The 12,107-nt window shown below is 41.5% G+C and overlaps 1 protein-coding gene across 4 annotated transcripts in view; it reads right to left on the minus strand.

The window, feature by feature from the left end:
* Window positions 1-12,107, minus strand: part of FBXL7 (F-box and leucine rich repeat protein 7) — a 424,178-nt gene that overhangs the window by 9,044 nt on the left and 403,027 nt on the right. For all 4 annotated transcript variants that reach the window (XM_003932486.4, XM_074387094.1, XM_074387091.1 and 1 more), the window contains exon 3: window positions 2,506-3,117. In XM_003932486.4, the coding sequence (XP_003932535.1) occupies window positions 2,506-3,117 (612 nt within the window). The remainder of the gene's footprint in view (window positions 1-2,505; window positions 3,118-12,107) is intronic.

Below are 12,107 nucleotides of genomic sequence, written 5' to 3' on the forward strand. Positions count from 1 at the left end.
TATTCCCACCTCCTCCCGTTATTGCAGTATATTCATCACTATAGTCCGTTGATGTTTAATGCTACTATTAATGAAAGGTAATAGGTGATAATGATGAAACACTACAGTTGTAGTAATTTTCAGTGACTTTAAAGACAGCTTCTCAGATAAGCATTTTCTGCATTGCTAGGGATGGGATAGGCTGTCTCATCTCCTCTGGGGAAATTAAGCTTTAGACCAGCGATGAGTCTTCCAAAGTCAAGTTTTCTGCCACTGAGAACGTGGCCACTATCAGAGCCCAGCTGTAAAACTAAAGAGAATCAGGCATAATGACATCAGCTTTGGAAGCCCTCTGGCCTCTCTGTATCAACATAACAATTTCCAGATGCCCTCAGAACAGGAAGGCACCCTTAGTAGGTGCTGATGACAAATCCGTCCTGACGGCCTCTTGAGGCTTTCAAGTCCATCTATCTGAAACTTTCTCCCAAATGTGGGATACTGTGCTCTTAACTTGGTGAGCTGCGGATTCCCCCCTTTTTTGCCTCTATGTATACGGATCGCCGTTGTCATTGGGAGACATGAGGGGAGGATACACTAATATATTTGAACCTTCAAAGTAGGCAGGTTGACATACAGGACACATATCAAGGCTTAATAATGGTTAGTCAAGGGGCCAGGTGGGATCACTCAGGCTAGAAGTGCAAGAATTTCTATTCCCAAATAGCAAAATTGGTTTCTGCATTTCTGGACTTCAAAAGGACGCCCCCAGAAGAAGGTCCTTTTGCAGCCTGTATTAAGTGTGCATGGGAAGCACCTTTAATGAAGATAGGGATTCCAAAAATGAATCATTTTCTAATCTCAGAAAATAAAATAAAATGTTTATAAAATGCTCCAACTCTTATATGTTTAAGAACCCAGTCTTTTGCCATTTGTTTTTTAAATGAAGAGGAAACACATCTAGAAAAAGCTGTGAATGTTCCTAAATCACAAAGTTTTGAAACTTGTTTCCACCACATCACAACGTTTTCTCTTTCCAGAATTCGTCAGAGGAAAAATGTAAGAAAACTCCTTTGGTTTACTGCTTCTCTATGCCACTGGTTACTCCTGACTAACTGAACATATGGCTACTATGATTTTTGTCTTGAAGCCAGCTGAAGTAGAGGAACAGTGAGTTGCTCTCCAGCAAGGGAAAGAATCTGCAAAAAGTAATGGGCTGTCATCTGAAATGTTTTCAGATGTCGGCTTTGGAAAGAGACAGCAAGCTGAGAGCCGGCTTTCGCTCGGATTTTGTTGGAGGGCATCACTGGCCTCAGATGCTTGCAAATCTCGGATTCTGTTTATTCGCCTATCACAGTGGTTTTTACTTCTTGACCCCTCCCCCAAACTCCCTGAGGTTGCAGATCCTGCTGTTGGCTTTTTAAAGTCCCTGATGCATCTTACACATTTCAGCCTCTTGAATGTTCATCTTTTGACTAGGCAGCAAATGAGATAAAGAGGGCTGTTAGTCCAGCCAGATCATGTCTGGCGCCTAAGTGTGGGTCTGGGCTTTAATTCTTCCTGCCTGAGAGAGGTTTTCAAGCAAAGCAGCCATGCTGGGATTTCCTTCTATTTTTTTTTTTCTTTTTTTAAGAGACAGGGTCTCACTCTGTCATCCAGGCTGGAGTGCAGTGGTATGATCATAGTTCACTGCAGCCTGGAACTCCCAGGCTCAAGCAATACTCCTGCCTCAGCCTCTGAGTAGAATAGCTGGGACCACAGTCACATACTATTTTGCCTGGCTAATATCTCTAGTTTTTGTGAAGAGAGGCTGGTCTCTTAACTCCTAGCTTCAAGTAATCCTCCCACCTCAGGTGTGGGCCTCTTTGCCCAACTTCCTTCGATTTTTAAAGGACAATTTTGCTTAAGAAAAAATACAAGATTAACCCAGAGGTAAGGAAAGTGCAGGTGAAATCTAAGGAGACACTACAAAATGGCAAGTGATATGAGCACAGCCCACAGCTGAGTGTTTCATCACCCACCGTGGACACCGTCCAGTCCAGGGTGTGAAGACCCACGAGGTCATTTTTACAGCTTGGACATGGATCCCAGGCTCCAGGGACCAACAGGAAGTGGGCATAAGGGTAGTTTCTAAGCGAACTGTGCTTGAGTTAGCCTTCTGTTTCTCATTTCTCTACAATTCGATACCTTGCTCGCATTATCTATGATTACAGTACTCTGAAGTAACTGTGAGAGTTACAAAGAGTAAAGACATTTAAAAGTCACTAACCTCAACTCCCAGGCAAAGCGTGCTAGAATGCCCCTAAGAACTCCCCTATGAAGTGGACATTATTTGATGAAAGGGAAACCTGTGGCCTCCAAGGTCATGATTCCATAGAGACAGCTTCTCTGCAAAAGCAGCCTCCCTGCTACCCGCCCTTCATTTCTGATGGCTTGCAAGAAAAGGACCCTCTGGTGGTGGCATCGTGCCCACTGTTTTAGAATGGTGCACCCGGAGGGCCCATAGCTGGTAGGCCAGTGTCCGTTTACCTGACACATCCAGGTGCTCCAGGTTGGGGCACAGGGACACCACGTCAAAGACGGCCTCGTTGGAGATATTGTAACAGCCTGAGACTTCCAGTCGCCTCAGTTCGGGACAGCACTGGGCGATGGTGTACAGCCCTCGGTCTGTGAGCCGCCTGCAGCCACTGACAGTTACGGTTTCCAGCATGAGACACACGTTGGGGGTGTCCTGGCAGAGTCTGCGGGTCAGCACCTTGAGGGCGCGGTCCACGTTGATGGTCTCGCCCGTCAGGCGTATCGTCCTCCAGAGGCGCGGGTCCCACGCCAGGTTGTACCAGCGGCGGCACACGCGCGCGCAGCGGCACAGCTGGTTGGTGGGCAGGAAGGAGAAGATGCGCACCACGGAGTGGTCCGGGAGCCGGTCGATGCTGGCCTGCTCCTTCTGGGGTCTGGAGGCGAGCCGGATGAGCGGGTGAGTGAGGCGGGTCGGGGGCGGGGAGTGGACCATGGCCACCGTCTCCCCGGTGACGGAGGACGAGGAGGTGGACGAGCCCCTTCCATTCTGAAATCCTGGCAGATTCGGAGGACATATCAGGGCTGGGCTGGGCGTGCTCAGGGTGCGCATGCTCAGGTCGGAGTCTGGCAAAGGACAGAGAACAAAGGGTTAAGGGTGACGGCCTCAGCTGGGCCCCAGGGAGGAAGCAAAAGCACCTCTTTCTTTCTTTTTCAGATTTTGTCGCCCAGGCTGGAGTGCAATGGTGCGATCTCAGCTCACTGCAACCTCTGCCTCCTGGGTTCAAGGGATTCTCTCGCCTCAGCCTACCGAGGAGCTGGAATTACAGGCCCGTCACCACCCCCGGCTAATTGTGTTTTTTTTTTTTTTTTTGGTATTTTTAGTAGAGATGGTGGTTTCTCCATGTTGGCCAGGCTGGTCTCGAATTCCTGACCTCAGGTGATCCGCTGTCCTTGGCCTACCAAAATCCTGGGATTACAGGTGTGAGCCACCATGCCTGGCCAGCACAGGTGTCTTAGAGAAAACATTCATGGGGGCAACATTCTCATTCTGTGGCTGTCCTCCCTGGGATGACGTCTGCCAACGCCATCCCAGAGGACCAAGCACAGGCATGTGCCGCCCATTCCAGAAAGTGCCAATCCCCTGTGGTCTACACCAGGAGTGGGCAGACTGCAGTGAACAGGCGCAGATAATAACTCCCAAGGCTTTGCAGGCCATGGGCTCTGTCTCCCTTGCAATGACAAGCCCCACCATTGCTGTGCAAAAGCTGCCACAAACAATGTGTAAATAAAAAAGAGTGGTGTTTTAATAAAACCAAACTTACAAAAGCAGACTAGCTGGACTAGTCCCTGCCCAGACCAGGGAACAAATCCCATGGTTTGCCAGCCTCCAGCCTACATGATGAGGGATCAAGGAAAGGGCACAACTTCAGAGTTTCACTGTTTCTATTCTGGAGAGAAACCTCACGTATTAGATACCCAAACTGGTTTACCTCCCTAATTGTATTTTGGTTAGATAGATGATCATGTTGCATTTACAAATGAGGGGAGTGAGTTTCAGAAGACAGAAAGACTGGTGAGTTGGCATAGAGAACACGTGCTGCCTTTGCTCTCACCTCCCCAGCGTCTGCTCCCCTTTCTGTTGATAAGGGCCCCAGACTCGGGGAGCCAGTGAAATGCCTCTGCTAGACCAGGCATTACACACAGCATTTCCAGTCCTTGTGTAACTGGAAAAATATTTATTTTTTCTTATTAACAACCTCCCCTTTGCATTTGAATACTATGAGCCATATTCGATTCCTTAGAACTAGAAAGATCACTGATAAGGACAGAGCAGTTTTAAAATTTGTGAGGGATTAAGAATTCTTTAGAATATTACTTCAAGAAGTATGCTCATTTCCTCTCTCTTTTTCTCAATATACACAGGAGAAAGAATTTAGTCTTTCTGTCTAAATACAATTGTATATTATATATTCTGGATATATATAATATCCAATGTATATAACATATATAATATCCAATGTATATAATGTATATAACCATATATATGGTATTATTACTATATATATATATCCAGTGTGTATATATGTATTAAATTCAAAATAATATATATTATATATTTTATATCTACATAATATACATTGATATTATATAACATATATACACAATATGCTTAATAATATACATTGGTTATTATATCCAATATACATTGGTTATAATAATACACACACTGGATAGATACGGTTATAATACCACATATATGGTTTTATTTAAGAAGAAATGTATTTTCTCTTTTAATGTATTTATATATTTTATATATTTTACACACATACATATACCCACACACATGCAGATGCCCCTCAACTTACTATGGGGTTTTCGGGCCATAACCCCATTGTAATTTTAAATATCCTAGGTTGAAAATGCATTTAAAACACATAATCTGCCAAACATCATTGTTTATCCTAGCATACCTTAAATGTGCTCAGAAGGCTTATAATAGCCTACAGTAAAAAAGTCACTTACACAAAACCTATTTTTATAATGAAGTGTTGAATATCTCATGTGACTTAGTGAATACTGTACTGAAAGTGAAAAACAGTGAATACTGTACTGAAAGTGAAAATGGTTACAATGGGTACTTGAAGCACAGTTTCTACTAAATGTGTATCACTTTTGTACCATCATAAATTCTGAAAATTATGCTTAAGCCATAGTAAAATCAGGAACTGTCTGCATATGTATCTATACAGATATACGTATATATCCACATACAGAGAATTTATCTACAAAATACAAATTTCCTCATCTATGAAATAAGTGAGCTGAGCAAAACAATTTCTAAGTCATTTCCACCTCTAATTATAGTTCTCAAGATTTAAACAAAAGCTCTATGCTTATGTGCTTCTGCATATTTCACACACTAGAAATTAACACTCACACCATCTTCTCAAAGAACTTCCAGTAATAACATGCAACACAAAAATAGCTGAGACCTGAAGTCGCCCCTACTTGTAGTTTTCTTACAGATCTCCTTTTGCTGCAATTTTTCTGTTCAGTTACTTCTTTATAACCTAACACTGAGAATGGCTTATGTGTGTCCACACTGTGCTCAGGGACCATCTTTAAATTATGTGCTGCACCCAGTCTCTCATGTTAGCCTCTTGAAATACAAACACCTTTCTTGGGTGGCTGCAAATGCTATCTCCTTTAAAAAGATTTCTTTGTGGCCAGGCATGGTGGCTCACACCTGTAATCTCAGCACTTTGGGAGGCCGAGGTGGGCAGATGACCTGAGATGAGTAGTTCGAGACTAGCGTGGCCAACATGGTGAAACCTCACCTCTACTAAAGGTATAAAAATTAGCTGGGCATGGTGGCGCAAGACTGTTGTCTCAGCTACTCAGGAGGCTGAAGCAGGAGAATTGCTTCAACCTGGAAGGTAGAGATTGCAGTGAGTCTAGATCGCACCACTGCACTCTAGCCTGACAACAGAGCAAGACACACCGTCGCAAAAAAAGAAAAAAAAAAAAAGGAATTTTTTTTCATGTCTTTGAGATAGGATCCTTTCCCTTGTGAAGACCCTACCCTTTATTATACAGACATCTGTGAATTTACCTTCTAATGTGATTGACTGTATTATGTTTTAACATATTGCTATTTACATTCAAGACATTTGTTGTGCACCTGCTATGTATTTTCCTAATTTTGCATCCTTTCCTGTGCCCCCATATCCTTTGTCATATCCTTTGCAGTTCACCCCAGACAGAGTATATTTCCTCATTCTAGTGATGTTGGGCTTTCTACATGCTTTGGCAGAAAATGTCAGAGGAAAGCCATTTGTGCAGCTGGGCTTGACTTCTCAGTCTTCTACCATCACAATGAGGAGAACATGCCTCACTAGCCCCTTGCTAAAAGAATAATGAGCTGGGAGCAGTAACTGATGCCTGTAATCCAAGCACTTTGGGAGGCTGAGGCAGGTGGATCACTTGAGGCCAAGAGTTGGAGACCAGCCTGGCCAGAACGGTGAAAATTTTTCTGCTGAAAATACAAAAATTAGTCAGGGGTGGTGGCACACATCTATGATCCCAGCTACTCAGGAGGGTGAGGCACATGGATATTTGCTTGAACCCAGGAGGCAGAGGTTGGAGGCTGTAGTGAGCTGAGATCGTGCCACTGCACTCCAGCCTGGATGACAGAGTGAGACTACTGTCTCAAAAAAAAAAAAAAAAAACATGAGAGACCCATGAAACAGACAGAACGGCCCCCAACCTGTATCTTATAGACAAGCTCAACCAAGTCCAGCTTGGTTCGGCCAGCATCCAGATGAACCACAGTTGCACAAGCTAGCATACATAATGCTTTTAAACCACTGAGTTTGGGGGTGATTTTTCACACAGTATTACTGTGGCAACAGATGATGGACATACCTTCTACTACACGAAAAACTCCACTGGGACAAGGATCACATCCTTTTCTTGTTCCTGTCCTGGCAGCACCTGACATTGTTTATGACATATAGTATGTGCACAACAAACATCTTTGAACTGAATGGAAATACATGTTAAAAAATAATTCTAGCTTGGCACGTATTTTTTGATTCCAGGTGGTATACATGCTGCATTTTAAATCACTGATAAGAAAAGAAATCGTACTTCCCTTTGGTAATCATCTGGAATGAATAGCAAATCTTTAAGGAAAACCTTAAATATAAACAAATTTTGGACTTCAAAACTGCCATCCAAGTTACCATGGTACCACCTTCATTATTACGGGTATTCAGAGAATTACTGCTGAAGCCAGATTTCTTGGAGGCAGGTGAACAACTTATTTCGGGCCAGGAGGGCAAGGCAATCTTGGGCTGTCGGCTCTGACATTTGCAGCTGTGAGGGTGCTGAACTCCCTCTGCTGCCTGTCTAGGTTTCATTCATCTTGGAGAAGACACTCAACAGGTCCCTGCAGAGAGCTGCCTAGAGGTAGGCCCCTGAGGAATGACAAGATACTTACCCTGTGGGGGTGGAGGGGGAGGGTGAAGTGGATTTCTAAAACCTGCTACTCTTTCATACTTCAAGTATTTAGGAAAGCTGAATGTCTCTTTTACCAGAAAACACACCCAGAGTCTCTGATTCCTTTCTGCTATGCCTACAACAGGCCAACAACCTCAGCGAACTTTTCAAAAGATGATACAATTTGTCTCAATTAAATGAATAGTACCTGATAAATAAAAAGATCATAAAGAATAACAAAAACTACAGAGATGCATACCCAGAAGTTTTCACAAAATACATTTTCTTGATATGTTCCATAAATATATTAAATGCATTTCCAAATTTAAAAAATATATCTACATATATATTTAAATTTGAAAATAACTTTTATTATGGCTAAACTCTAAAGAGCTTGTCATACAATGTGTCTTACCCTTTGATATGAGGAGCTATTTACTGTCACTAGATATTATTATAACAATTACAAGAATATGTCAATATAGCAGGAAGATAGAGCATAGCTTCAAACTCAAAACAAGGACCATTTCTACCACCCAAGTAGTATATTTCATTCACAGAAGAGAATGTAGAAAGACCAAGTATACTCTGTGTACAGTGTTTTCTCTTATGTCTCTTTTGGAAGACTGATAGCTCAATGGACATTGGCTGCTGATTCTTTTCAGAGTGGAAACAGGGACCCTGATGCATGGGTACCAGGCCACACACTCAGAGAGAACATCAGAGACAAATATTAAGATGACAGAGGTAGAAGAATGCTGCAACCCTCCTCCTGCTCTTATGACATTACAATACAAACAGAAGCAGAAAGAAAGCTGATATTCGAACTTAGATTATGGATTTAGAATATTTCGTAGGTATGAACATGCTTTCATGCCTGACTACTTATTCCAAATGAATTTCTACCCATCTGATGTCTTGGGGCAAAATTGCCATTTATCTTAGTAGCAAGGTGATATGCATTGGGCTAAAATACAATTTAGCAGTAACACTAAATTAACACCGGTGTTAATTTTTATGTATTCTACATTTTTATATAAATTTATGTGAAAATTAGCTGTTTAGACTACATCTTCCTTCACTTTCCCCTTAGGCAAGATGGTGAGATGCATGAGTGATATTTGGAAGAACTCTGCCACACTGCCAGGAATTATTCTGAAAAGGGAAAGTGAGAATTGCAAAAAGTGCCAAATGAAATACGCAAGTCCAAAAGCTTCTATCCGGAATTAAATTAATTGCTGCCTGCTTTGAGAGTCCTTAAATTCTGAGACCTTTTGGTCATTGAAAATGGGGCTCATAATGAAACCGTAGCATGGTTCCTCTAAACCCCTCCCTTCCCTGCAGCTTCTGTTCTCTGAGGGGATATCCTTATCACTGAGGGGCAGGTATCACCCACAGCATCCTTGGCAAGAAACAATGCAAAGCAGTAGTTATCAAAAGCTCTTGATCTTTGGGAGGCTAAGGCGGGTGGATTAACTGTGCTCAGGCATTCGAGACCAGCGTGGGCAACATGATGAAACCCCATCTCTACTAAAATACAAAAAATTAGACGGGTGTGCCGACATGCTCCTGTAGTCCCAGTGACTCGGGAGGCTGAGGCAGGATAATTGCCTGAACCTGGGAGGTGGAGGTTGCAGTGAGCCAAGATCGTACCACTGCACTCCAGCCTGGGCAACAGGGCAAGACTCTGTCTCAAAAATAAAGCTCTTGATCATTTTATTTGAACATAAAATATTCCCTGAAATATCAGGAAAAAAAAATGCCCAAATTTTCAAGATAGCAGTACATTTTCATAATATATAAAAAACTTCCATAGTTTGTATGAACATATATACAGCAGGTGGCGTGGCTTTTTAAGATCCACCAAGACCTCTGGATCCATCTTTGTTGTGGAAACTGGCAGGATCTCTTCCTTTTTAATGGCTATATAGTATTTCATATATATAATGTATATGTATATATTAAATATGATAATTCATATAGATAAAAAATAGTTTCTTTAGCCATTCGTCCATTGATGAACTCTAGGTTGGTTGAGTATCTTGGCTGTCATGAACAGTGCTGCAATGACTATGTAAGCGCACATATATTTACAAGGTGGTGATTTCATCTTCTTCGGGCATGTACCCAAAAAGGGGATTGCTGGGTCATATGACATTCTACTTTCAATTTATTTAGAAGTCTTCATACTGTTTTCCATAACGGTTGCAACAATCTAGATTTCAAGGGTTGTCTTTTCTTCACACCCTCTGTAACACTTATTATCTCTTGTCTTTTTGATAATAGCTATCCTAACGTGTGAGGTGGTATTTCACAGTTTTGATTTGCATTTCCCTGGTGATTAGTGATGTTGAGCACCTTTTCATGTGCCTACTGGCTATTTTTACGCCATCTTTAGAAAATTTCTATCTAAGTCTTTTGCTCATTTAAAAAATTGGATTGTATGTTTTCTTGCTATTGAGTTGTATGAGTTTTTTTTTTTTTAATAAATCTTAGATATTAGACCCTTATCTTCTAGCAGGCAGTCTTTGAGCAAACTTTTCTGCCCCCTGGGAATAATTGCACGAATTGATAATGAAATCTGTTAAAGGTAAACTCAATGAGTTACTGTGTATTAGGGTGGATGGATGAATGGAGGGATGGACAGACAACCCTGAAAAAGGAAAAGTTATAAAATCTGCAAAAAGGATACTACTGGTTAATTTCTTTTCTTTTTCTTTCTTTTTTTCTTTCTTTTTTTTTTTTTTGAGCGGATGTCTCGCTCTGTCACCCGGGCTAGAGTTCAATGGTGTCATCTTGGCTCACTGCAACCTCCACCTTCCTGGTTGAAGTGATTCTCTTGCCTCAGCCTCCCGAGTAGCTGGGACTATAGGCACACACCACCACGCCTCACTAATTTTTGTATTTTCAGTAGAGATAGGGTTTCAAAATTTTGGCCAGGCTGGTCTTGAACTCCTGATCTCAAGTGATCTGCCTGCCTTGGCCTCCTAAAGTGCTGAGATTACAGGTGTGAGCCACCGTACTCAGCTAATTTCAAATATAAGACTTGAAAAAGGCAATAATTATAAAATCTAAGACTCCAGGAATGACAGGGATGAGGACACTGCAAGTGTCATGAAAGCAGAAAGGGGGAATTTAGTGGAGAAATGACCACATAGTTTTGCAATAGGATGTATGTTTTGTGGACTATCTCCTCATGATATCAGGTGTATTTTGTGAATTAACTGTCTCCTAATGATATCAGAAAGCCAAATACAACCACAAGACACAAAAAGAACAAAAAGGCCAGGCACGGTGGCTGACACCAGTAATCCCAGCACTTTGGAAGGCTGAAGCAGGCAGATCATTTGAGGTCAGGAGTTTGAGACCTGACTGGCCAACATGGTGAAACACCATCTCTACTAAAAATACAAAAATTGGCTTTGCATGGTGGTAGGCACCTGTAATCCCAGCTGCCTGGAAGGCTAAGGCAGTAGAATTGCTTGAACCCAGGAAGTTGCAGTGAGCTGAGATTGTGCCACTGCACTCCAGCCTGGGTGAGAGTGAGACTCTATCTCAAAACAAAAAACAAAACAAAACAAAATAACAAACCCACATTGACGTCTACAGGAAGATATACAGAGTGGAAAGCAAGGAATATACAGGGATAGACATTTGGCATTAAATTCAGTAAACTGCACTACTACAGATTTTTGGATGACAGATTTGTAGGCAAAAGAGACCATTCATTTTTTGGATCATTTAATACACAGCCCATGTGCCCAGTTGGGTCTAGAAAGGGAGGAGTTATTGCATTTGACTAGATTATAAAGCAAATATTTTGAGCCCACCTCCTTTGTGCACCATGGCCTCATTAAAGTACCCCCACACTATTGTTTTGACACCTCCAATTTTTTGACACAATTTCTTTCTTGTGTCCTTCAGGGTGAGAGAAAAATGGCTCTATGTTGAGAACCCTTCTAAATCATGCAAAACCCAGCATGGCAAAGAATAGGAAAGCGTGTGGAAGTCTGGGAAAAAAGTCAGAACTCAGAAGACCAAGACGAACACAATAAATATAGAATCTCCCAGCCATAGTAAATGTTTGAACTAAACAATGTTTGTAGTGAACTTTTGGATTTTCTCAATATAAATGTAATCTTTGTTTGACACAATGGTGATCCTTAAATATATATAACTGTAGTTTTTATATTGATATATTCATCTGTTGGCTAAACTAGGAGACAGGGGATTTTTTAAAGTTTAAGAACTTGTGGCTCCATTAATAATTCAAAATATTTTCCAGTATATACTTTGCATGGGAACAATATGTTGTTTTATTCTTAAATTACTTTAAATGGGTAAAGAGTACCGAAAAAGTATAGCTGTCTTTTTCTGAGGAAAAAACCCTAAGAACTTTTTTCTCATGGTTTTAAGAGTCTTGGAACTTTTATATCATTAGTAATTACAGTATAGTATCAAAATATTCAAGACGTCTCAGACACACATGCTTATTAGACACATTTTGTTTTAACTAGATAGCTGCCTGTTTTGTACAAATTTTTATTTTCAAACCACTGCTGTTTAGACTTTAGGAAGTCATATTTACATTACACTAGCCTTTCAAAGTCAGA

The sequence above is a fragment of the Saimiri boliviensis genome, chromosome 1 (assembly GCF_048565385.1).
Source record: "Saimiri boliviensis isolate mSaiBol1 chromosome 1, mSaiBol1.pri, whole genome shotgun sequence".
Taxonomy (NCBI): Eukaryota; Metazoa; Chordata; class Mammalia; order Primates; family Cebidae; genus Saimiri; species Saimiri boliviensis.